Source organism: Oncorhynchus mykiss, chromosome 27 (assembly GCF_013265735.2).
Source record: "Oncorhynchus mykiss isolate Arlee chromosome 27, USDA_OmykA_1.1, whole genome shotgun sequence".
In the NCBI taxonomy this organism is placed as follows: Eukaryota; Metazoa; Chordata; class Actinopteri; order Salmoniformes; family Salmonidae; genus Oncorhynchus; species Oncorhynchus mykiss.
The window spans coordinates 12,159,889-12,187,551 of NC_048591.1; the positions used below are offsets into that span (position 1 = coordinate 12,159,889).

Consider the following 27,663-nt stretch of genomic DNA (forward strand, 5'->3'; position numbering starts at 1 on the left):
CTCACCCAAAGATAAAGACAGGCTACTCACCTCTGCTGGCCGACGTGTTCGTCGTGGCAATAGTCTATCTCAAGATTAGCTCCTTTGAAAAACAGTGCTGATGTTCGCAGTTGTTGAGAAATGTTTTTCCATTGGTTCTATAGACAGTTTAGTGTTCTCTTTTCAGCAGTAGGCATTTGCTTTACAAACTGTCATTTCTTATCCCTTCGATTGCATTTTGAAATATAATATAATCCATATATAATATAATCCATAGATGGCAGTTCCCATTCAAATCAGGACTGGCAGCCATTGCTAGCGTACCCATGAATTTAACAGTCAAATTGCCAGGGTAAGAGGTTCCAAAACCCTTCTATGGATTGTATTTCTATGTCCACAACGCAACAAGCTGTATATTTGACGCACATGGAGGCTGGAGGCATACCGGTAACTGACAATATAAAGGAAACACTTGAGTAATGAGGGACACAAAGTATATGTTATGGTCTGCGATGCATATTCCTGGCATGGTTCAGGTCCACTTGTAGAATCTAGGCCTTTTAAGACACTTTATGTTGGCTTTAGTTTAGGAGTTATCTGTATGTGCTTGTGATAAAACTTAATCCACAGCTATTATGAATCAGCTGGCATAATTTTTTATGGATATATACAAAGAAATGTAAATTGAAAAAAGGTAAAACGAAATGAAGTGCAGCAAGTCTGCTGTCTTTTCAGCTTCAGTTTGAAGTGAGTGTGTTAGCTGTGTTGTTGGCTAGCTCCTCTGAACAAAAGTTCCCTGACAAGAGAGCACATTTTCTATGCCAGGCGAAATCGGGTCTCATTAGCTCACTGTTATGGATGTCTCCAAACAAATGTCACTAGAAAACAGCTTAAACAAATGCAAATGCATACTGTTTCTATTCTGGCTGCACTGTTTGACGTGACTGTAAATTAGCTGTAGTTTAGAAGAAACGACTGGGTCGCGTCCATAGATACAGAACAAAAAGACTGAACGACTGGATCCGTCTCTGAGAAACCAAACCAATAGAACGAACGACCAGCCAACTTGGGTAGCAACCCTAGATTTGTGTCAGGACTATATCTTGTGGAAGGATGAAATAGTATGAATAAATTCATCAAAATAACATTTTCAATGTAAATATGTCAATCATATGTTAAGTATGTTGGTAACCCGTTGTATAAAAATAATATTTATGACTTTAATATATACATTACCATATACAGATTCTTCGAAGTAGCCACCCTTTGCCTTGATGACAGCTTTGTACACTCTTGGCTTTCTCTCAACCAGCTTCATGAGGAAGGCTTTTCAACAGTCTTGAAGGAGTTCTCACATATGCTGAGCACTTTTTTGGCAGCTTTTCCTTCACTCCGCAGTCCAACTCATCCCAAACCAACCCTTGAATGAGTAAATGTGTCCAAACTTCTGACTGGTACTGTATATATATATACACTACCGCTCAAAAGTTTGGGGTCACTTAGAAATGTCTTTGTTTTTGAAACAAAAGCAAATTTTTTGTCCATTAAAATAACATCAAATTGATCAGAAATATAGTGTAGACATTGTTAATGTTGTAAATTACTATTGTAGCTGGAAATGGCAGATTTTTTATGGAATATCTACATAGGCGTACAGAGGCCCATTATCAGCAACAATCACTTCTGTGTTCCAATGGCACGTTATGTTAGCTAATCCAAGTTTATAATTTTAAAAGGCTAATTGATCATTAGAAAACCCTTTTGCAATTATGTTAGCACAGCTCAAAACTGTTGTTATGATTAAAGAAGCAATAAAACTGGCCTTTAGACAAGTTGAGTATCTGGAGCATCAGCATTTGTGGGTTGGATTACAGGCTCGTGTCATTGGAACACAGGAGTGATGGTTGCTGATAATGGGCCTCTGTACACCTATGTAGATATTCCATTAAAAATCAGCCGTTTCCAGCTACAATAGTCATTTACAACATTACCAATGTCTACACTGTATTTCTGATCAATTTGATGTTATTTTAATGAACAAAAAAATGTGCTTTTCTTTCAAAAACAAAGACATTTCTAAGTGACCCCAAACTTTTGAACAGTAGTGTATATAAACTGTATATATTCTATCCAACCACAGGAGCCCACTCTCAATTTTTGAAATACACCACAGAGCATGTAGCCACGGAAGATCAATAGTTTAAAAAACAACAACTGTGGATTAAGTTTTACCACAAGCACATAGAGGTAAAGCCTAAAATAAAGCCAACATTCACTGTCCCCATCTCAGTCAGAGTCATCGCCTCCGCCGTAGTCAGAGCTCCTGTCGTCTTCCTCAGAGGAACTGGGGTCCTTGGTGCTGGCCTCCGAGATCATACCGTCCGAGCTGTCAACCTCTAGCACGTCATCGTCCACATACAGGTGGATGGCCCGTGCAGGGTGGCTAAGACACACACACACACACGCACACACGCACACACACACACATACACACACACACAATCACAAACATACACACACGCAGACAAAGCCGCAGTCAGAGGCCAAAGACGGGAAAAGTTGAGCAGGAATTGGCCTTTTAGATGAGGGGAAAATAACAACTTTTCAAGCGAAGCCATCTTGGAACACCATGTTTGCTCTGGATTAATCAATTGGTCTGGATTTTGTTGTTTGAAAAAAAAAAATCCTTCCATGTAGAGTTGGCTTTTGTTGGTGAGATTCGAAGGGCAATTTCTTTTGCATATGTGGTTACACATGACATTAATTACATGTAAACCTAAAGAAGCACCCAATGCACAGAGATCAGAAAACCCAACAGAATGCGAGGCAAAGTAGTCCCTTCACCCACAGACCATAGATTTGGAACCCTACTGATATATTGTGTATGCCATAGACACCAAATCAAATAGAAAGTGACCACTGTCTAAAACAGAGACATCGGGTGTCAACTATCTAAAGGTTTAAAAAAAACTGCAATACAGTGACAGTCATAGTGAAATAGTCAATTCTTTGACATTTTTATGCATTTGAAAATAATGAACTTTATGTTGAGTCTAATATTTTATAAATGTCTGTTTTAAACAAGTGCCTTGGGTCTTGCAGTTAATATTGACATTATTTTGAGTATTTCTGCAGTAGTTGAACATTTTTACTGATTAAAAAAAACAACATCTGCTTAGAAATACAAAATCACTTCAGAACAAAACAAAATAATATCATTGATCAGCAGTAAACCGAGACGGAAATGTAAAGACATCTTGTTGTGGACTTGTGGTTGAAAGGAATTGAACCAGATGAGAGAGAGACTGCTGGCACCTATACAACCATGGGCATTGGCTTACTAAGTGCTATGCAATTGGAAATTGATTGGGCAGATGTTAGAGTTTGAAACTGGTTAGTAGACAATAACAATAGAAACACTGTACAGGAAATACAGATAAATATGAATGCAGGCATACTGTCTTTCCAGAAAGGTGCATGGCGGTAAGATACAGGATCCAGCAGATGGATCATCTACAGTAGTATTCTAAGGCACTTTTAGCAAGTCTGCTCTTTGTAAAAATTTCTGCCCAATTATAGGTCCAGGTTTTGGTTCCAAAGCTAGGTTCAGAGGAGAGTGTCCAAGCAGACAAAGCATTTGACTGAGCACAGTCCCAGAGGTGAGCACCGCACAGCCCAGAGTGGGGAGACCGGGTGGAGAGATCCCACTCTCTCTTGCTCCTTCTCTCTCTCTGTCTTACCACACGGTAGGGTCCTTTCTCTGTCTGCGAGGTAGTTCCTCCGCCCCCTCTTCCTCCCGTCTCTTCTCGCGACATCGTCTTATTGACATGATGATGACGAGGAAGATGACCATCAGCACGATGGCGCCCCCGATGGCTGCAGCAAGCATGATCATCTCAGAGAAGGAGGCTATAAAGGGAAAAGGGGTTAATGAAATAGACAAAGAGGTAACTGTCACTTTATCTATTCAAACAAGACTAGATGGCTGGTTCCCAGGGGAGGTACATGATGATGATTTTATGGGATGTGTTAGGATTCTTTTAAATGCATCAACAGTATACATAGTATCCCACTACAGTAGCAATGTCGGCTAGTACCTCTTGTTGCTGTGAGAAAGGAGCTGCTGGATGGAAATGACAAATGGGTCAGATTGGTTTTGTAAAGATTGCTGGGAGGTTTTCACAGCGCGAGGCCAAAGATTGGACAGCAGACACGGCTACAGTATATTTTAACCCAGCACCCTTGAACGCTTCACAGTAGACAGACACTAACCTGTGGTGACCACGGTCAGTTTCACCTCCCCCGCGTTGCCATGGACGTCCGGAGGGTTCTTCACCTGGCAGCTGAACGTCCCATTGTAAGTGAACTTGACCTTACGTACCACGATGGTGGCGTCCCGCCCCATGATGTCACCTGCCCATATCGCCCGCTTATGGAAACGCCCATCCGGGGGAGGGTAAGGCCTCTCATGGTAATAGAACACCTGACATAGATTGGCACAATGCTTAATGAGATCACATTGCACCTCATTAGCGGGTAGTTAATTGCATCTAATTGACTTAATTGTCACCTCTGATTGACTTTCTCCAACAATAGCATTTCCGAAACAAGGTCATTTTTCTAAACTTTTCAGACAGATTTCAAAATGACGCTGACAAGGAGGTTGATGGTTGACTCAGAAGTCCTTGACAAACTACAGAATACAGACTATAAACACACACACACACACACACACACACACACACACACACACACACACACACACACACACACACACACATACACACGGTTTCTGAACTACATCTCGAGGATGCCCAGAGGGTTCCGCAATTAGCCAGGCTGACTCACTGACTCCTCCCGGCCAGGTCCGAAGGGTCGGAAGCTCCATGAGACCGTGAGCGTTGCTGGGGTGATGGGCGAGCTGCTCTGGAAGGTACATTTCAGCCACACATCTGTACCGTTCACTGCCTCCACCTCCCCCGACGTTTCCACCCTCAGCCCACTGACCGGTAACAAGCCTGAAGCCACAGGAACACAGCACAGCACAGCACAGTAGTTATGCAACAGAAACTCTGCTAAACATACATACAACATCGATACTGTATGTTATCGATGTTTGTGTACAAACAGACCCCCACAGAAACACATTACAGAGAAAATGCTGGAATATGAAAAAATTGGCTGCATTTTCCCTGCTCCAGATAATGGATTGAGTGACACCTACAGAATGGAGTCTGCAGTTTGGTCTACACACACACACACACACACACACACACACACACACACAGAGACACACACACACACACACACAGACACACACACACAGACACACACACACATAGACACACACACACACAGACACACAGACACACAGACACACACACACACACACACACACACACACACAGAGAGACACACACACACACACAGACACACACACACACTCTTAATCACTCCCCAGTTCCTGTTTCACGACAAACAACATTACATCAGTGCTCGGCTGATTATTTCTGTTTTCCTCTGATATTACATTGGTTTTAAATCGCTTTGGTGCCATTTTCACAAGTATGTGTTACATTTTCACAAGTATGTGTTACATTTTCACAACTCTTAGTACAAAAAAAGATCATCAAAAAGGCAGTTGCTTCAAAACTATAAGCACATTTTTAATTGACTAAGTGCAACACACAAAATCAATCATACTTTTCCACCCAACGTAATCAGTGTATCATTTAGAAATACAGTTCACATTGCAATACGTGTTCATATGAAGCAATTACTTTCCGCAATGCAAAATTCACATTACTTTTGACATGATTGTCTTCTCATTTGTTCAAATACATTTAGAGTTACTTAATCAAATCAAATCAAATTGTATTTGTCACATGCGTGGTAGACAACGGGTTACAGTTAAATGCTTACTTTCGGGGCCTTTTCCAACAATGCAGAGTTAAAGACCAGATAGAACAGTGAATAAAAAATAGAAATAGTAACACAAGGAATAAATAAATACACAGTGAACAACGAATAAAAATAACGAGTCACAATAACATGGCTCTAAACATTTTAGGGAGTCTAAAATAATAGGTCTCTATACAGGGAGTAGCGCAATGCGTCGATGTGCAGGGGTAGGAAGTAATTGAGGTAGCCATTTACTGTTCATATAGCCAGGGCTAAAGTGACTAGTTACCAGGATAGATAATAGACAGTAGCAGTGTGAAAATGTGTGTGTGTGTGTATGGGTGTGGAGTCAGTATGCATGTGTGTGCATGGTATGAGTGAGCGGGCGGCAGGGTAGCCTAGTGGTTAGAGCATTGGACTAGTAACTGAAAGGTTGCAAGTTCATATTCCTGAGCTGTTGTTCTGTCCCTGAACAGGCAGTTAACCCATTGTTCCTAGGCTGTCATTGAAAATAAGAATTTGTTCTTAACTGACTTGCCTAGTTAAATAAAGTGTGTGTGTTGGGGTGTCAGTGTACTCTAAGTATGTGTGAGTGTGTGCATAGAGTCAGTGCAAGAGAGTTAGTGCAAAAAAAGGGTCAATGCAGGTAGCCATTTGATTAGCTATTTAGCAGTTTTAAATATAAGGCTTGGGGTAGAAGCTGTTTAGGGTCTTGTTGGTTCCAGACTTGGTGCTTTGGTACAGCTTGCTGTGAGGTACAAGAGAGAACAATTTTGACAATTTTGTGTGATGTACTGGACCCTCAGTAGCGCCTTGCGGTCAGATGCCAAGCACTTGCTATATCAAATGGTAATGCAGCCAGTCAAAATGCTCTCGATGGTGCAGCTGTAGAACTTTTTGATGAACTGAGGGCCCGTGCCAAATCTTTTCAGCCTCCTGAGGGGGGAAGAAGCATCGTAGTGCCTTCTTCACGACTGTGTTGGTCTGTTTGGACCATGACAGATCCTTAGTCATGTGGACACAGAGGAACTTGAAGGTCTTGACCCGCTCCACTACAGCCCAATCGATGTGAATGAGGGCATGCTCGGCCCTCCGTTTCCTGTAGTCCACTATCAGCTCCTTTGTCTTACTGACGTTGAGGGAGAATGGGTTAAACCAGGGTCCCCACAGAGTGTTTCTTGGTAGTCTTAAAAAAAACTACTTTGAAACAAAGGTATACACCGCACACACATGGTTATGGGCTTTAAAAAAACAAGACACCTGTACCATGTCAGATATTGAAATGTATTAAATTTTGAGTTTGCATCACAATATTACACTTTATATACATCACAGAGGACTGAATTATAACAAAACTGTTTGACATAGAAACACCAGATTTTCAGTGTTTAAAAAAAATATATGTTTATTAATTATGAAATTATGAAAAATATTAGTAACATTCCACCCATGATGCTCCTAGGTCATTTGACTACAGTAAAGGTGTGATCTACACACAATATCCCATAATGTCAAAGTGGAATTTTGTTTGTACAAATCTATTGAAATTAATAAAAAAATTAAAAGCTGACATTTCTTGAGTAAATAATGATTAAACCCCTTTGTTACAGCAGCCTAAATAAGGTGAATAAGACTGCTCTTTGCCTTTGTAGGGCAGTTCAGGTGAATGCCCTGCCCTTGCCTTTAGTCTGCCTCCTGTCCCTCCTATCGCCGTGGAAACGCCTTCCTGAAACAATGACACTATACTTTGCTTAAACCTGTTCTGCCTTAAAGATTAGTGGTTGACCTTTTGATTAGTTGTCCTTAAAGACTAGAATGTTCCCATGTGGTTAGCCAAAAAGATTACAAGATAGTAACCCTGAATGACGAATGTGTGAACTATCAAACAGATGTCACATTTCTTGTTTCCTGCTTGTAGCAGGGCACGTTTAAAGGAATCATTTTCTCTTACTTACAGTGCATTCGGAAAGTACTCAAACCCCTTCCCTTTTTTCCACATTTTGTTACTTTACAGCCTTATTCTAAATTGGATTAACTCAAAAATGTTCCTCATCAATCTACACACAATACCCCATAATGACAAAGTGAAAACAGGGTTTTAGACATTTTTGCAAATGTATTACAAATAAAAAACGCAAATACCTTATTATTTACATGAGTATTCAGACTCTTTGCTATGAGACTCGAAATTGAGCTCAGGTGCATCCTGTTTCCATTGACCATCCTTGAGATGTTTCTACAACTTGATTGGAATCCACCTGTGGTAAATGCAATTGATTGGACATGATTTGGAAAGGCACACACAGGATTGTGTCGAGGCACAGATCTGGGGAAGGGTACCAAAACTTTTCTGCAGCTTTGAAGGTCCCCAAGAACACAGTGTCCTCCATCATTCTTAAATGGAAAACATTTGGAACCACCAATACTTTTCCTAGAGCTGGCCGCCTGGGGGAGAAGGGCCTTGGTCAGGGACGTCAGGCCTCCCGTGCCATCAGAGTCCCTGGGTTCGCGCCCAGGCTCTGTCGTAACCGGCCGCGACCAGGAGGTTCGTGGGGCGACGCACAATTGGCCTAGCGTCATCCAGGTTAGGGAGGGCTTGGTTGGTAGGGATGTCCTTGTCTCATCGCGCACCAGCGACTCCTGTGGCGGGCCGGGCGCAGTGCGCGCTAACCAAGGTTGCCAGGTGCACGGTGTAGCCTCCGACACATTGGTGCGGCTGGCTTCCGGGTTGGATGCGCGCTGTGTTAAGAAGCAGTACGGCTGGTTGGGTTGTGTATCGGAGGACGCATGACATTCAGCCTTTGTCTCTCCCGAGCCCGTACGGGAGTTGTAGCGATGAGACAAGATAGTAGCTACTACAACAATTGGATACTACGAAATTGGGGAGAAAAAGGGGTAAAAATTCAAAAAATAAAAAATAAAACAAATAAAAGAACCCAATGGTCACTCTGACAGAGCTCCAGTTCCTCTGTGGAGATGGTAAAACATTCCAGAAGGACAACTATCTCTGCAGCACTCCACTAATCAGGCCTTTATGGTAGAGTGGCCAACGGAAGCCACTCTTCAATAAAAGGCACATGACAGTCCACTTGGAGTTTGCAAAAAGGCACCTAAAGGACTCTCAGATCAAAAGAAACAATATTCTCTGGTCTGATGAAACCAAGATTGGCCTGAATGCCAAGCATCACATCTGGAGGAAACCTGGCATCATCCCTACGGTGAAGCATGCTGCTGGCAGCATCATGCTGTGGGGATGTTTTTCAGTGGCAGGGACTGGGAGACTAGTCAGGATCGAAGGAAAGATGAATGGAGCAGGTACAGCGAAGGTTCACCTTCCAACAGGACATCCACCCTAAGCACACAGCCAAGACAACACAGGAGTGGCTTTGGGTCTCTGAATGTCCTTGAGTGGCCCAGCCAGAGCCCGGACTTGAACCCGATCGAACATCTCTGGAGAGACCTGAAAATAGCTGTGCAGCAACGCTCCCCATTCAAATTGACAGAGACGTATCGGATTCTAGCCAAACGTGATGTTTTTTCCATTCATTTAATTAGTTGAATTTTATTACAGGACACCTATGTTGTAATTATATCGGTAAATATATATTTTGGATCAATGGTTGTGTTGTGGAAGATGCCTACAAACAAAATGAATGCACAATAAAAGGTTTTGAATATAAGACTTGCTGCGTTACAGGTGTTACCAGTTTGGAGTTTTGTACTAAGAGTTTTGAAAATTCCCCACATACTTGTGAAAATAGCACCAAAAACTGTACTAAACGATCTTGTCCCCAATTAAATCATAAGCCCTGCTTATTCTGTCCAGGTGTCGTCCGAGTTAAGATTGCCCTGTTTGCTTTGTGTTCTGAGTGAGTGTGTGTTCCAGGTAGAACCCTTTAGGAGCCATGTAGAACCCCCTGTGGAAAGTGTTCTACATGGACCCCGAAAGGGTTCTACCTGGAACCAAAAGGGTTCTACCTGGAACCAAAAAAGGTTCTTCATAGGGTTCTCTTATGGGGACAACCAAATAACCCTTTTAGGTTCTAGATTGCACCTTTTTTTCTAAGAGTGTATGTTTACCCATTTTTACTGAACAAAAATATAAATGCAACATGCAACAATTTAAAAGATTTGACTGAGTTACAGTTCATTTGAGGAAATCAGTGAATTTAAATAAACTAATTAGGCCCTAATCTATGGATGTCACATGACTGGGAATACAGATATGCATCTGTTGGTCACAGATACCTTAAAAAAAAGGACCTCACAATGGGCCTCAGGATCTCATAACGGTAGTTTTCTACATTCAAATTGTCATCGATAAAATACAATTGTGTTTGTTGTCCATAGTTAACAGTATGACTACCCATTCCATAACCCCATCACCACCATGTGGCACCTGTTCACAACGTTGACATCAGCAAACCACTCGCCCACACAATGCCATACACATGGTCTGCGGTTCTGAGGCCGGTTGGATGTACTGCCAAACTCTCTTAAATGACGTTGGAGGCGACTTATGGTAAAGAAATTATCATTAAATTATTAGGCAACAGCTCTGGTGGACATTCCTGCAGTCAGCATGCGAATTGCAAGCTCCCTAAAAACTTGAGACATTCGTGGCATTGTGTTGTGCGACAAAACTGCACATTTTAGACTGGCCTTTTATTGTCCCCAGCACAAGGTGCAGCTGTGTAACGATCATGCTGTTTAATCAGCTTCTTGATATGCCAAACCTCTCAGGTGGCTTCACCTACCTGCAGTGAAGCCACTCAACATTACATTACATTACATTCAGTCATCTAACCGTCTCCCGTCCAGAGCGACTCACAGTAGCAACCAGGGTCAAGCGCCCAACCCAAGGGCACGTCGACAGATCTCCCACCAAGTCAAGACGGGGAACCGAACAAGTGACGTATCGGCCACCGGCCCAAGCTCCCAACCGCCTGGCCACCAACCATCCAAGATCCCCCCCCCCCCCTCGCCCCCAAGCCAACGTCCTCTAAAAATCAACAGCAACCAACAACCAACAAAATTAACAAGATAGAAAAAAAGAAAAACAAAGTAAAACAACAACAGAAAACAACAATGCAAAAACAAAACACATCAAGGCCAACAAAAATCAAAACAGCAAGGTCAAGTGTGTATGTTTCAGTGCATGTGTGGCACTTTTTACATGTGTGTATGTGTCGGTGTGTGTATGTGTCGGTGTGTGCACACGTGTGCGTTTGAGTGTGAGTAAAAGCATGTGTATACGCGTACAAGCAGCTGGCGACGTCAGCCTCAGCAGACAGACATTGGACATAACAACGTTGCCCCTCGGTGTCATTCAAACATACTTTTTGTTTGTTTATTTGGACTTTTTTTGTTTTATCTTTGACCGTCATTCTATGCCCCGCCCAGCAACTCCTCTCTGGATGGATTATCTTGGCAAAGGAGAAATGATCACTAACAGGGATGTAAACACACTTGTGCAAAACATTTGAGAAAAACAAGCTTTTTGTGCGTATGGAACATTTCTGGGATATTTTATTTCAGCTCACAAAACATGGGACCAACACTTTGCTTGACCAACACTTTATATGTTTGTTCAGTGTAATTGGAAGTAGTGTTCTGTCATTGAAATGGATGGGGGGAAAAAACACATTTTATAGAAAGTGCAATACCTCTTTTTAACAGGGTAGGCAACAGGGGTGTTGTCCAACCCAATGACCAAGCAGAACATGACCTAGTCCTTTAAACCTCTGGGAAGATATGATCGGAAGTACATGGTTGTATTCATTAGGGCACACTGTAGCAAAACGTTTTGCAACAGAAAACAAAATTGAACAGGTACAGGTAGTCAGTCACCTTCCCGCTTCAATTTGTTTTCTTCTGTTTGGTGCTAATGAATATGACCCAGGGTCTATAAGGTCCTTTAGGGGCAAACACATGCACTTGAACCAGCTACATGTGATCTTCACTTTAACTGGGTAACTACTGTATATGGCTGGCAACCAAATACAGTCATAATACTAATGGCTGTGATCTCGCCTCAACATGCATGCATCCCTCCCGCACTGAGAGGGCCTATGGGTCCATATAGACTGGATGCTTGTTTATCTAATGCGTTCACTCATGTAGCTGGGAAAACAGCTGCTGGGCTCAGCTCCCCAGGAACCTATCTCATCCTATTCAGCAGCCCAGAGGGCTTCCTGTAGGCCACATTACTAGTAACCAGCCCCACTGTACATTAGACAGAGAGGGCCCTCTCTCTTCACCCCCACCAGAGGAGTTCCCCCTGGCCCTAATGTGTTTTAAATTGACCAAAATCATTGGGGGGGGGGGTTTAGTTGGCTGTTTTGTCTTTGGGGTGGGGGGCGGGGGGGTTTGGTAGAGGCAGACTGATTGGGGCAGCAGGTAACCTAGTGGTTAGAGCGTTGGACTTCTAACTGAAAGCTTGCAAGATTGAATCGCTGAGTAAAAATATGTTGTTCTGCCCCTGAGCAAGGCAGTTAACCCACTGTTCCTAGGCTGCCATTGAAAATAAGAATTCGTTCTTAACTGACTTGCCTAGTTAAATAAAGATTACATTTAAAAATAATAATAATAATAAATTGGGCCTGCCTTGAGAAACAGGGCAAAATTCTCAGGGATGGGAAAAATGCCTGTATTTAGGAGATCTGAGCTGGCTAGCTAGGCCTCTATCAGTCCCAGTTAATGACTGTGGTTGGCAGAAGGACGATGAGGAAGAGGCTCAGACCTGGGCCAATCAGTCTGTCTGTCCACAGCAGACTCCACACTGGCTTTGTTGTGAGCCAGGCATCACCCCAATACATTTATCCTCCACCAGGAAACTGGAGCAGAGGGGGGGGGGGGGGGGGGGGGGGGGGGTTGGAGAGCGGAATGCGAGGGGGAGGTGGACTAAATTGGCTCTCACATGGTACTTATTTACAGTAGGTTCATCCAAACTCAAGTATGTTAGGGAACCATCTTAAACATCACACTATGAGCCGCACATCATTTGAATTTGTGTACAAATGTTTAATCAATTTCCTTTCATTTATTAGAAGCATAAATAGCACTTATTTCTCTGGCATTAAATAATTGGCCCTGATTTAATTTGGAGATGACGCCTTCTGCTAATGCAGTAGCTTTTTGATTCCAGTGTTACTGATGAACAATTACTTCTCAGGATTTCTGAATCTAACTTGGGTTTTAATAGAGATTTTAAAAAAGCTTGTAAAGTGTGTACCAATTACTTTAATAGCATATCATATATGTTATTATATGCTATTTAATGAGGAATTAGTGACAGTTACAATTACAAAAAGGCACATTACTCAAATGAAAGCAATTGTTGATGTTATAAGCTGCACATCTAGCACATTCGGTTCCTTGGAAGTTGTGGGAACGTAAGGTTTTGGTTTCTCATTGGTTCTGGGAATGAAGCCATAAGTTTCCTGGCTGGTAAAACTGAATGTTTTTTCCACGTTCTGAGAACAGAAGGGAAATTCCACCTGTTCAGGGAACATTTTTATATTGAAGGGAGGTTCTGACAACATTTTACTATGGTTCCCTGAAAGGTTTCCTAGGAGGTTTTAATAAATTATAGGTTAGTTGAAGGTAATTAAATACTGTTCTGAGAACACACTGCTAGCTTAGTTTGTGTTAACTGCTTAACGCCAAGCACAGATAGGACACTAGGAAATTCATTTCCTTAAGCATTAATCATGCAAACACATTTATTTTTTTATGGTGGCACAGCATCCGTGAGTTTCAAACCTGTATCCATGAAACAGTCCACTACGCCACCAGGATGGAGCTAGCATGCCATGAAGTGCGGCAAGTAGCCTAGTGGTTAAGAGTGTTGGGCCAAAGGTCAACTAAGTGAAAAACCTGTTGGTGTGCCCTTGAGCAAGGCACTTAACCCTAATTGATCTGGATAAGAGCGTCTGCTAAATGACAAAAAAAATGAATTGTATATTTTTTTCTACTATTTATTTTATACAAAGTTGTGGGCTCATTAAGATCAGGTGTGGCCAATTAGTGGGTGTGGTCAACACACCTGAATATACTTAAGATAGAGGATAGAGTTTTGTTGACGCTGAGAACAGAATGTGTATGTTTTTAAACATTGCTCATGTTTTGTGGTTTACCTGGAAAGTTTTGTTAGCGTTCTCGGAACAATTAGCCACACCTGATCTTAAGTGCTTGTTTCCTTTGAAATTCAGTCTGTTTGAAATTACTAAAATGAACAGCTTTGTATGAATTTAAAAACCATGGTATGGTAGCTCCATCTTGGTGGCGCAGTGGACTAATTCCATGGATCGAGAACATAGGGTCAAATCTCACTGATACCATTCCACAATAAAAATACGTTTTTGCATGATTAATGTCTAAGCAAATTAATTTCCATTACCCTATCTGTGCTTGAAGTTCAAAACAGTTCACCCAAACTAAGTCTTATTGAAACATTTTCTGATAATATTATTTAATTACCTTCAAATAACCTATAATTATCAGGTTTCAGGTATGACCCAGATGCAGAGAGTGTCAAAGAAACAAACGTTTATTTATCGTACAGGGGCAGGCAAATGACAGGTCAAGTCAGGCAGAGGTCAGTAATCCAGAGAGGGTGCAAAGGTCCAGAATGGTTGGCAGTCTCAGGGTCAGGGCAAGCAGGGGTCAATAATCCAGAGAGGTGGATCAAGGTATAGAACAGCATGCAGGTTCTGGGCAGGCAGAAAGGTCAAAACTGGAAAGGACTAGAATACAGGAGCAAGAACAGACAGGCGCAGGGGGAACAAACGCTGGTAGGTTTCACAATAACAAAACTAACTGCCAACAGACAAACAGAGAACACAGGTATAAATACACAGGGGATAATAGGCAAGATGGGTGACACATGGAGGGGGGTGGAGACAAGCACAAAGACAGGTGAAACAGAGCAGGGCGTGACAATAATTTGCGTTCTCAAAATGCTAATAAAACCTCCCAGGAAAACTTTTAGGAAACCAAATCATTTTTTTGTCAGAATCTCCACAAAACGTTAAAAAAATTGCACACCACAATTCAGGGCGTTTCTTCATGATATCAGGAAACGCCCATTGGTGCCTGCCATTGGTCAGTTCTGATGGTTTCTCGACACAGATGATTTGCTTCCATAGCAGGTTAGGATAATTAGCATGGCAAGTTAGGTGAATTAGTGTGGCAGGTTAGGAGAATGAGGTTAAGGTTAGGAAAAGAGTTAGGGTTAGACTTAGCTACAATGCTACAGTTGTCAACAACTATTGTCCCCAACGCGAACTAAATGGCCACGGACCAATGGCGAGCATCATAGGGTATAACCTCATATCAAGAAACGGTCTGTAATTAAACCCTTCTTGTTTCACCGGCCAGGAAACGTATGGATTCGTTCACTGGCATGGGAAACATAGTTTTTTTTTTGCCAAAGTAAATTAAATAGATAATAATCAAAAATGAAATAAATAAATAAATAAATAAACAATAAAAAAATGAACAGTAAACATTACACTCACAAAAGTTAAGAACAAAAGGGAAAATAAATAAACATAAACATGGGTTGTATATACATTGGTGCTTGTTCTTCACTGGTTGCCCTTTTCTTGTGGCAACAGGACACACATTTTGACGCTGTGATGGCACACTGTGGTATTTCACCCAATAGATATTGGATTTTATCAAAATTGAGTTTGTTTTCTAATTCTTTGTGGGTCTATGTAATCTGAGAGAAATATGTGTCTCTCATATGGTCATACATTTGGCTGGAGGTTAGGAAGCACAGCTCAGTTTCCACCTCATCTCGAGAGCCAGGTCTGCCTACGATGGCCTTTCTCCTTTCCTTAAGTTAGGGTCAGTCACAGTGGTCAGGAATTCTGCCAAATAGCATTCTAGTTTGCTCAGTTTTTTGTTAATTCTTTCCAATGTGTCAAGCAATTATCTTTTTGTTTTCTCATGATTTGGTTGGGTCTAATGTGTTGCTGTCCTGGGGCTCTGTGGGGTCTGTTTGTGTTTGTGAACAGAGCCCCAGGACCAGCATGCTTAGTGGACTCTTCTCCAGGCTCATATGTCTATTGGTGATGGCTTTGTTATGGAAGGTTTGGGAAACACTTCCTTGTAGGTGGTTGTAGAATTTTAACGTCTCTTTTCTGGATTTTGATAACTAGCGGGTATCAGCCTAATTCTGCTCTGCATGCATTATTAGGTGTTTTTTGTTGTACACAGAGGATATTTTGCAGAATTCTGCATGCAGAGTCTCAATTTGGTGTTTGTCACATTTCTTGAATCCTTGGTTGGTGATCGGAATCCCAGACCTCACAACCATAAAGGGCAATGGGTTCTATAACTGATTAAAGTATTTTTAGACAGATCCTAATTGGTATGTTGAATTTTATGTTCCTTTTGATGGCATAGGCCCTCCCTGCCTTGTCTCTCAGATCGTTCACAGCTTTGTGGAAGTTACCTGTGGCACTGATGTTTAGTCCACGGTGCACAACTGAGCAAGAGGACAAGTACATTAGAGTGTCTAGTTTGAGAAACAGACGCCTTACAAGTCCTCAACTGGCAGCTTCATTAAATCGTACCCGCAAAACACCAGTCTCAACGTCAACAGTGAATAGGTGACTCCGGGATGCTGGCCTTCTAGGCAGAGTTGCAAAGAAAAAGCCATATCTCAGACTGGCCAATAAAAAGAAAAGATTAAGATGGGCAAAAGAACACAGACACTGGACAGAGGAACTCTGCCTAGAAGGCCAGCATCCCGGAGTCGCCTCTTCACTGTTGACATTGAGACTGGTGTTTTGCGGGTACTATTTAATGAAGCTGCCAGTTGAGGGCTTGCACTTGTGCAAATCTAACGAGTTGTTTTTACGTAATGTACAAGGAATGGTTGCCTCTTTCATAAACGGTGGGATTTACATTGGATCTGGAAGAACAATGTAAGGCAAATCAACCAATCGGCACGGCTCTCCCCTCGGACTCAGGAAATTATGTTCTTTACATTATTTCCAAGGTCGTGTCTGAGTTTCTTTTTCTTCCCACTTCATGACCAGACTCCTAGTCCGTCGGGAGGAAACCTGACTCTCTTACAGGTTTGGAGGAAGATACACTTGGGCCGGGTCTCCTACACACAACAACACAAAGCCTAAAAAGACTACAAAGACTCTCTTCTCTCCTTTGTTGTCAGAGATTTCACAAGCCCAGGTTACGTTTACAAGAGCTCTTTCATATTGGGAGAGTAGAGCTGAGTTCAGGTATCAACCTGTATTCTCAGGCCAGGGCTACAGAGAGAGGGGCAGGGCCAGGGGTGTTGAGTGTTCCAGTGGTGCCGTGCAAAATATATGGTGGGATAGCTCCCCCTTGCACAGTAGGCTACATACTATCACTATCACTATCTCTCTCTGTCGCTCTGTCTCTCTCCCTCAATCCCTCCCACATAGGGCTGTGGTGGTCATGCCATTTTGCCAGCCATCAATTTAATAGACACCATCCCAATAAATCCATTCTTTATTTTACGTAGGTAAAAAAAAAAAAAAACATGATGATATGAAGAACATGTATTTCAGAAGAACATAATATGTTGGCCTACTGTGTGTTAGTTATCTGGCTATGCTCCATGCCATGGGCTCTGTAGGCTTGTTCATTTAGCAGACAAGATATGCTTAGAAGTCCCGTGCCATTATTTTTTTATGACTTTATAGTACGAACAAAATAAATGAACTTAGCTGAATAAAATAGAAAGGATATTTTTACCATTACAAAGCAAGTACGCAGATGAAGTGTCTATGTTGAGCGTAAAAGTGATCATTTGAAACAGGTCCTAAGTGGAAATTTAGAGTTATTTGACAACGTTAGTTGTGAATGATACAAACATTAGAATGTCCTAGAAATCAAAACATATATGGGATGCATGATGCCACTATAGACTATTGATGATTTAAGAAAGTAGCAAAATAAGTATGCGCTCTGTTCCTTGCTCCAGGCTGCACAGCTGTTCTCTCATCAAGTGATCATATTTTCAGACTATTCTCAATTGAATCTTGTCTTTCGATTTAGCAAAAACACATGTCATCTGTATGCACTCAAATAGCGAATGGAGGCCTCACGCTTTCCCTCCAGTCCGTTTTGTAGGATACTTGGGTTTTATAGAGGATCGTGTGCTTAAGATGAGTAACTGAGAAATAAAAACAAGAACACTTATTTCACTCCATTCATCAAACACTGTTTGAGGAGCATGCTCTCGCTGCCCGACAGGTGATATTCCGCCCAAACTCTGTATGCCATGGACTCTCCAACCTTGTTCCTGCAACGACCCAGTGCTTCATTTGGAAAGCAAGTCAAATCTGTTTGGGAACATCGATAGTAACATGTTTTCGCAGCAAAACATATTTCACTAAACTGTTGACAGCCCGCCTGCGTGCTCGAAGGAAGGAATAAAGGAGAGGGAAGAGGAGATGGAAATGCATGGTGGTGAGATATTCTATATAGCTCAAGGTAATATGTCACTCAATGAATTATGAAAATATTTTTTTAAATGCCCTATTACTAGGCTATTCAAAATCAAATACAATACAACTCACTATAATTGTAGGCTAACTGTAAACCGCCCTGCACAATCAATGAACCATCAACATCACCCAGGGCTATACGTTCTCTCCCAGACTCGTGGATAGACATTTTGGAGCATACTGTAGCATAAGGTAACCAGTCCATCCAGTATGCATAATAATACAGTCCACACTCAAAGGTTAGACCAATTATGTACCAACGACATCTTAAATCAGTTTTATGTTTTACTGACATGCGTAACATGCGGTAGGCTATGTTTGTATAACGACATAACCATCATTTTAATTCAGTTTTTTTTCCCGGGTTTACATAAGACTAAGCTCTAATATGCATATGGGGGTTTTGAATTAATCACCAACTTAAAAAGCGATGTCCGTTTCTTTGTTGGGCTTTGAAATAACATCCACAACCACCATGTTTTGCACTGTCTCAACCTGCTGTTGATCTTCTTTCTTCAAATTGATCATCACAGTGAGGTGAGTTTTAAAAGTAGGATGGTCCTACTGTTTTGATGATAAGTGTGTGATGTGATTTTCCATTGCATTTGCATTGATGTCCGAGTGGTTAGAGGGACAATAGAGTCCTGAGTACCGGGCCATTAGGACCTGATGGTAGTTAGCATTACGGTGACTCAACGGTCACATGGGATTTCATTGCGGTCATGATTCATGACTGCCGGTGTGGCGGTAATACGGTCCCGACAACAGCCCTAGAGGGAGTCCCACTCTTTTCCACCCCCTTCTCTCTCTATCTCTCAACTTCCCCCTCTCTACCTTTATTTCTGAATTTAGGGGTGAACTGACAGACGAGAATGAATCTTGTAGTATTGGCTAGGAGAAGTCTGTTTACGATAAGAAAGGATAAACGTTTAATCCATCAAACCTGCTCTCCCTCAACACTGACTCAAGACGTTCTCCACAGATTGTTGATTTGGATTCATTATTTTAAGTGGGCCTAGGTCCAACCCAACACAATCACTACCGCCCACACCAATAACGCTCTAATGCGCGGAAGAAGACTTTTCCACGCACCATATTTAAATTACAGGTAGACATTTTGTTTAGTTCCATAGCGCCTTAGAGGTGGAGGATGACTTTGGAGCAGATAATTGAATGGATCAATTCATTTGAATATGTAAGTTTGTCACAGGGACTCCATAAAACATTTGACATAATACATGCAGTCTCTCACAGCGATAATTCTCTCATGCTCTGACATGTAAAGGCCTTCATCAACGTTCGTCACTTGGCTATTTAGCTGGTTCTATTTAGCTGGTTCTTGACTAATTTCCTGCTGGCTCTAACGACGTCAGATGAGCAGTCTGAAGTTACTGGAACTGATTTATTTTTCCCCGAGGAAACCCACTAGAGTTAACTGGAAGTTCTTTCGTTTACATTATTGACAAATCGTTTGGAGAACAATAGAACAGGCCCCACAACAACTTTGTCATGCACAGGGAAGTAGATATGAAATCAAACCATTGTTTCAGCTTAGGGCCAAAACCGTTCTCATGAAAATAATCAGGAGTTTTAAGAGTGGCTTTGCATTGAAAGCCCGGGAAAGCAGGTCCATCCATTGACTTTATGAGGCTAGCTTATAGGGTGCAACTTGAGATAGTCACTTGGTCTATCAACTGTGCCCCTGGGCTGCCCATTCACTTTCTGCATAAAAGGTGTGTTGACTGTTTAGCATGTCAAAAACACACAGATTTCCTTAGTGATATTGACCATGTACTAATACCAGAGGGGGTCAGTAGTGGAGCAGAAGCGACCTTTCTCTATTATGGCTAATTAGATGTGATCAACTATGCCAAACTGCCACCCAAATATCTGGAGGTTAGATAACCAGCACAGGCAATTCATTATTGATCTGAACTCACGTGTCTGTGTGTCTAGATGGTAAACCTGAATATCAAAACAAGCTGACACATGCATGGTTGTGTGCCTGTGAGCTCTCATGGTCACAGGCACACAAGGCTGGTTGATAGGAAAGGATAGAAAGGTATAGTGTAGGTATATACTTATAAAAGGAAACTCAGTCATGGTAAGAAAGAACATTTATCACCAATGGCAGAATATCACATAATGGTTAAGAGAGTATTGGGACGGCTTCCAGTTCATGTTTTGGCTAAAGAGGGGAAACGGGGATATTTACAATATCGAAACAACGTTTCTCTTTGGCCCAGAGTAGTCCAAAAGAGCCTAGAGAAGGGGTAGGAAACCCTGGTCCTGGAGGGCCGCAGGCACTTGATGTTTTTGATTTAACCGACCTGGAAGACCAGGTGTGTTGAATTTAGACAATCACTGAACTGATCAATTAGCTCAGTTGGTCAGGTGTGGTGTCTAGTTGGGACAAAATCCTATTATATCTGCGGCACTCCATGAATAGGGTTGCCTGCGAGCTCCTCTTTATTGGTCTAAAATAAGATTTTGCCTCGACAGTTGTGCTGCTACAGCCTAGGCTCCTATAGTGTAGAGGACAGGCATGAGATTGATTCTTAGCCTAAATGCAATAGATTTGAAAAATGCTACATGAATGTGAACATTTGAAAGAGTGAGAGTTTATACAGTTGCGTGAGTGATGCTCAAAAGTGTCAACAGTTTGTTGTCAGTAAATTGCTCAACAACAATATCAACAAGGCAGGTCCGTCAGGCTCTAGTTTTGTCGCAGCTGGACTACCGCCCAGTCACATGGTCAAGTGCCGCAAAGAGGGACTTAGGAAAATTACAACTGGTCCAGAACTGGCTGGCCCTTAAATGGACACATACAGCTAACATTAATAATATGCATGTCAATCTCTAATGGCTCAAAGTAGAGGATAGATTGACCTCATCACTACTTGTTTTTGTAAGAAGTATTGACATGTTGAATGCACTGTGCTAGCACACAGCTCGAACACCCATGCATCAACCGATCTCTGCCCGCACCCTCCCGGCAGACTAGCATCACTACTCTGGACGGTTCTGACTTAGAATATCAGGACAACTATAAATACCTAGGTATCTGGCTAGACTGTAAACTCCTTCCAGACTCACATTAAGCATCTCCAATCCAAAGTTAAATCTAGAATCAGATTCCTATTTCTCAACAAAGCCTCCTTCACTCATGCTGCCAAACTTACCCTTGTAAAACTGACTGTCCTACTGATCCTTGACTTCGGCGATGTCATTTACAAATTAGCCTCCAACACTCTACTCAGCAAATTGGATGCAGTCTATCACAGTGCCATTCGTTTTGTCACCAAAGCCCCATATACAGTCGTGGCCAAAAGTTTTTAGAATGACACAAATACTAATTTTCACAAAGTCTGCTGCCTCAGTTTGACTGGTGGCAATTTGCATATACTCCAGAATGTTATGAAGAGTGATCAGATGAATTGCATTTAATTGCAAAGTCCCTCTTTGCCATGCAAATTAACTGAATCCCCCAAAAACATTTCCAATGCATTTCAGCCCTGCCACAAAAGAAACAGCTGACATCATGTCAGTGATTCTCTCGTTAACACAGGTGTGAGTGTTGATGAAGACAAGGCTGGAGATCACTCTGTCATGCTGATTGAGTTCAAATAACAGACTGGAAGCTTCAAAAGGAGGGTGGTGCTTGGAATACATTTTCTTCCTCTGTCAACCATGGTTACCTGCAAGGAAACACGTGCCGTCATCATTGCTTTGCACAAAAAGGGCTTCACAGGCAAGCATATTGCTGCTAGTAAGATTGCACCTAAATCAACCATTTATCAGATCATCAAGAACTTCAAGGAGAGTGGTTCAATTGTTGTGAAGAAGGCTTCAGGGCGCCCAAGAAAGTCCAGCAAGCGCCAGAACCGTCTCCTAACGTTGATTCAGCTGCAGTATCGGGGCACCACCAGTACAGAGCTTGCTCAGGAATGGCAGCAGACAGGTGTGAGTGCATCTGCACACACAGTGAGGCGAAGACTTTTGGAGGATGGCCTGGTGTCAAGAAGGGCAGCAAAGAAGCCACTTCTCTGCAGGAAAAACATCAGGGACAGACTGATATTCTGCTAAAGGTACAGGGATTGGACTGCTGAGGACTGAAGTAAAGTAATTTTCTCTGATGCATCCCCTTTCCGATTGTTTGGGACATCTGGAAAAACGCTTGTTCGGAGAAGACAAGGTGAGCACTGCCATCAGTCCTGTGTCATGCCAACAGTAAAGCATCCTAAGACCATTCATGTGTGGGTTAGCTTCTCAACCAAGGGAGTGGGCTCACTCACAATTTTGCCTAAGAACACAGCCATGAATAAAGAATGGTACCAACACATTATCAGAGAGGAACTTCTCCCAACCATCCAGGAACAGTTTGGTGACGAACAATGCCTTTTCCAGCATGATGGAGCACCTTGCCATAAGGCAAAAGTGATAACTAAGTGGCTCAGGGAACAAAACATTGATACTTTGGGTCCATGGCCAGGATACTCCCCAGACCTTAATCCCATTGAGAACTTGTGGTCAATCCTCAAGAGGCGGGTGGACAAACAAAACCCCACAAATTCTGACAAACTCCAAGCATTTACTATGCAAGAATAGGCTGCCATTAGTCAGGATGTGGCCCAGAAGTTAATCGATGGCATGCCAGGGGGGAAAAAACATAATATCTAAAGACACTGAAGCAGCAACCTTTGTGAAAATTAATATTTGTGTCATTCTCAAAACTTTTGGCCACGACTGTACTACCCACCACTTCGACCTGTATGCTCTTGTTGGCTGCTCCTCGCTACATATTCGTCACCAAACCCACTGGCGACTTATAGTGTCATCTATATCTTTGCTAGGTATAGCCTTATCTCAGCTCACTGGTCACCATAGCAACACCCACCCGTAGCACCATGCTCCTGCAGGTATATTTCACTGGTCATCCCCAAAGCCAACACCTCCTTTGGACATCTTTCGTTTCAGTTCTCTGCTACCAATGACTGGAACGAATTGCAAAAATCACTGAAGTTGGAGACTTATATCTCCATCACTAACTTTAAGTGTCAGCTGTCAGAGCAGCTTACCGATCACTGCAGCTGTACACAGCCTATCTGTAAATAGCCCATCCAACCAACTACCTACCTCATCCCCATATTTGTTTTTCTGCTCTTTTGCACACCAGTATTTCTACTTGCGCATCCTCATCTGCACATATATCACTCCAGTGTTAATTGCTAAATTGCAAGTACTTTGCCGCTATTGGCCTATTTATTGCCTTACCGTCTTACTTCATTTGCACACACTGTATACACATTTTTCATTTGTTTTATTGACTGTATGTTTGTTTATCCCATGTGTAACTCTGTGTCGTTGTTTTTGTCGCACTGCTTTGCTTTATACTGGCCAGTTCGTAGCTGTAAATGAGAACTTGTTCTCAACTGGCCTACCTGGTTAAATAAAGGTGAAATTTAAAAAAAATACATGAAAAAATACCACCAGAGGTCTCTTCACAGTCCACAAGTCCAGAACAGACTATGGGAGGCGCACAGTACTACATAGAGCGATGACTAAATGGATCTATATTCCACATCAAGTAACTCACGCAAGCAGTAGAATCAGATTTTTTAAAACAGATAAAAAATACACCTTATGGAACAGCGAGGACAGTGAAAAGTCACACACACAGGTACAAACACCCAACAACAAACACATATAACATCCGTGGTGGGCCGTCAGGGCCAGCAAGGCCTTCTCTGCTGGCCTAAACATCATCAGAATATATATATATATTTTTAAATATATTTTCCCACAAATATGTATTAAATTATTCCCCAGAGTAAGAGTTATACTCTTCATTTCATAGCTTTCCTCTTGGTTGCACTGCTTCCAGCCCCAGGTTGAGATTTGGAGGGCTGGTCTTTATGTTAGATCTTTTATCCAATCATATTCAGCCATCATGTGTTGCCAGGGGTCTAAAATCTGCCCTCAGGCCTTCAGAATCAACAGTACGGGCGCTTGTAGCTTAAAGTGAATGGAAATTAAAATTTAGTGTCAACCAATCAGCTTTAGAGTTGGCTATTGTACGCCTGCTGGCTGGCTCCAGTGTTACACAGGAGCCAGCTAGCAGGCGTAGTGCGTGCGTGATTGGATTACCAATATTGAGAGGCGGGTCCTATATGGGCAGGTCTATGCAGAATCTCAGAACTAGGAAACTGAATTTGATAAACAAATTAATTTGCGTAGTACTAAGCTGTTTTTTCAACCCACAATGGCGGAAGGAGAAGATATCGATTTGGTCGGGGATATAATTATAACGCCATTCTCAAGACAAACTTTTCAAGAAAAGTTAGACATTGTCAGGAGAGGTCGACGCCGACGCTACAAAGCCTGTCACAGGCGGGAAAGGGGTTCGTTCGCCACTTTCAAAGTTCCAACTACGAGCGCTATCAATGGCTCACAGGCTCCGAGAAGCACTTCAAACTGTACTGCTAGGAATGCCTATTATTTGCAAGTGATCGATTTGGTGTTTGGAGCCACACTGGCTTTGCAAACTTGAGTTGTCTAACCAAGGCAGCAACGAGACACCAAAGTACGGCTGGGCACTTACAAGCAATGGTGCTTTTGAAAACTTTTGGGGACACCCGAGTGGATCTACAGCTCAACGAACAAGCGCCCAGGGCAACGAAGCTGCACAATGAAAAGGTATTGTACTCTTCCCCTGCAATTCTCTGAATAAAAATGTCAATTTCAAGGTGACGCAACGCCTGGTTATACTGTGTTTCTGTCTAAATGTATAGTGTCTAGAGCCATGGCACCATAATGATGGTAATAAGAGGTGGATTAATTCGGGTGGGACTGTGTAGGACTTCACTGAAGGCCCAGGCCCCAGGCCCACGGCACGCCACTGTATAACATACACACTATACACACACACACGTACACCTGGACTGTGTGTAGTAGTAGAGGGGTGGCCGGAGAGCACACACTTAATGTATTGTGATATCTGTTGTAAAATGTGTTTTAATGTTTAAAATTTGAGTTATAATGTATATTACTGTCTTAATTTTTTCTGGGCCCCATGAAGAGTAGCTGCTGCCTTGGCCGCAGCTAATGGGGGATCCATAATAAATACAAATACAAAATATCGTCAATCTTTATTTGCACAATTAGTCAGGCACTCTGTCAATATGAAGGAATTATTGCTTGGCACATGCTGTCAATGTAAACCTAAGCAGTGTGTGCTTTGCTTGCACCTATGCATATAATCCATTTATAGCATACAGTTGGACACTTCTAGAGATTAAGTCAAGGTTAAATAGGCCTACTGTTCTCCAGAGGAATATCAATGATGCCCACCAGTGCATGAAACTAAAAACGTGTCAATTAACTTCAATTAGTCCAGCAGGCTCCGTTGTATACATGTTAACTTAATAGCCAAAAATGTGAACTATTTTCAGTGTCATCTGTTTATAACATATCCACTGAGGGTCTTTGTATGTGCCAAGATAGTAGCTCATATGATACACTAGCGACATCCTTTGGCTTGTTGACGGGAAACAGGTGGACCTTCCTATCCGGCGGTCAACTTCTCGAGAACCCTTGGCTTGCACGCAAGCAGGGATACACATGATCAAAAGAAGGAAAGTAATTATGTTGCATGAAGCTTCAAAACAATGCGTCTTTTCCTCAATACCGACAAATAATGTAAAGTCATTAAGGGGCTATAAGCAAGTTGCATTTTATAATCACGTAAGAACGCTCAGGCGACCAACCCTATACGGTAGCAACGCATGGAGCCAAATTCCCACTTTCCTTTGACGCACATCGGACACTCGGGTCAGGTTGGAGACTTCCGGTATTCATAATGTTTTCACCACTTCAGTGCTCTAATGCATAGAACAGCTTCTCCAACATCTCACGATAGCATCGTAATGATGTGTCGAGTGAAGGATGGAGGAGAAACATTACTGACACGAAATAACCTAACCATATGATCTAAACTACTATAACCAGAGATTAATAATACCCATAATTACTATTCTCTTGGACTAGTTTCCATTGTTTGGATTAATTCAAAATTAGTAGAGCATAAATCAAAACAACTTCGCACACTCACCTGAAGCTGCCAGTCCGGACAAGAGGACGAGGAGATACAAATGGTTTACGCTCATTGGAAAAGGTGTCCGGAGTCGACCAAATTGCCTAGACCCTTGTGGTGTCCCCACCAACCCACTGAATAAAATCAAAATGGACTGGACACGTCGATGCTATAAACTCGCTGAACTCTTCTGGACCTGGAGTTTAGACGGTCTGTAAACCCCAATCCTATCAGCACTGACTGGCAGTCTCAGACGATGTGGGACACGTCTCAACTCGATCCTGCCCTCGTCATTTTGACGGTCTCCCACCTTTTTCGAGCGGAGTAACAAACCTTCACTCTATTCTTATCTAATTTTCACTTGCTGAAGTTTGACGAAGAAAACAACTTTTATATTATTTTCCAACCTGTTGAGCCACCAAACTTTTCAGATTTTACTGCCATTCCATTATATTTTTATTTTTTTGTCAGTGGCAAATTTATATCCAGACTAAGATGGTGCCCCCAACATAAATGTAAACAGTGAAATTAAAACACATCAGTTTACAACTTTTTTAAGGATTCATAAAATGACATGTTGATGCTGTAGTCTATACCTGAGGCAACGAGTTATGCCATATTTGGCACAACACCAAAGGCTGTTTATATCCCCCTATTGTATGTTAATGCCTATAACATAATTTGCAAAGCATTTTTAAGCCTAGTGCTTATGAAGAATAATATTATTTTAAGCCTTTATGTATAGTTGTGAGACCAATGTTTGTTTTTATTGAGCCTTTGTAAACCAATGGGGCCAGTTTCCCTCAATTTTGTTGGTGTGGCCACTGGCTTTATGTCAGTTCAAAGTTGTGATAACAGGGGGCACAAACGAGCTATATTCTCTGGTCCTTATCATCAAGGTTCCACACAAAGTACCACTGATGCGCTCATCCAAACCTGTCAAATATACACAAACATCGCGTTTCATATTATTAATTTCAAATGAGAGACTTTAGTTCAAACAATTTATTGTAATAGACAAAACATAGGCTTACAGCAACACAATAAGAAACAACGTGACAAAATCATTCAGTCATTTCTACAAGTCAAAACCATTGTGTGTGTGGTATTGTAAAAATAATTTAGGTACTGGCCTATGTATTGTCTTTAAAAAGCAATTATGTGGGATGGAAACAAAGCCCC

The 27,663-nt window shown here is 42.0% G+C and overlaps 1 protein-coding gene across 1 annotated transcript; it reads right to left on the bottom strand.

The window, feature by feature from the left end:
* Positions 1 to 2,033: 2,033 nt before the first annotated feature.
* LOC110507548 (myelin protein zero-like protein 2) lies at positions 2,034 to 26,812 on the bottom strand. The gene is made up of 5 exons (XM_036965218.1): positions 26,500 to 26,812; positions 4,828 to 4,997; positions 4,252 to 4,462; positions 3,720 to 3,888; positions 2,034 to 2,422 (listed from the first exon to the last, which is right to left on the bottom strand). Exons 1-5 carry the CDS (start codon positions 26,552 to 26,554, stop codon positions 2,266 to 2,268), a joined length of 762 nt encoding a protein of 253 aa, XP_036821113.1. The 5' UTR covers positions 26,555 to 26,812; the 3' UTR covers positions 2,034 to 2,265.
* Between the last annotated feature and the right edge of the window lie 851 nt (positions 26,813 to 27,663).

Excerpts from the sequence above, each read along its gene's own strand:
- LOC110507548 (XM_036965218.1), bottom strand. The coding sequence starts at position 26,554 with ATGAGCGTAAACCATTTGTATCTCCTCGTCCTCTTGTCCGGACTGGCA. Across the intron at positions 4,998-26,499 it reads GTCCGGACTGGCAGCTTCAG|GCTTGTTACCGGTCAGTGGG; the intron begins GTGAGTGTGCGA and ends CTGTGGCTTCAG. Across the intron at positions 2,423-3,719 it reads AGAAAGGACCCTACCGTGTG|CCACCCTGCACGGGCCATCC; the intron begins GTAAGACAGAGA and ends TGTGTGTCTTAG.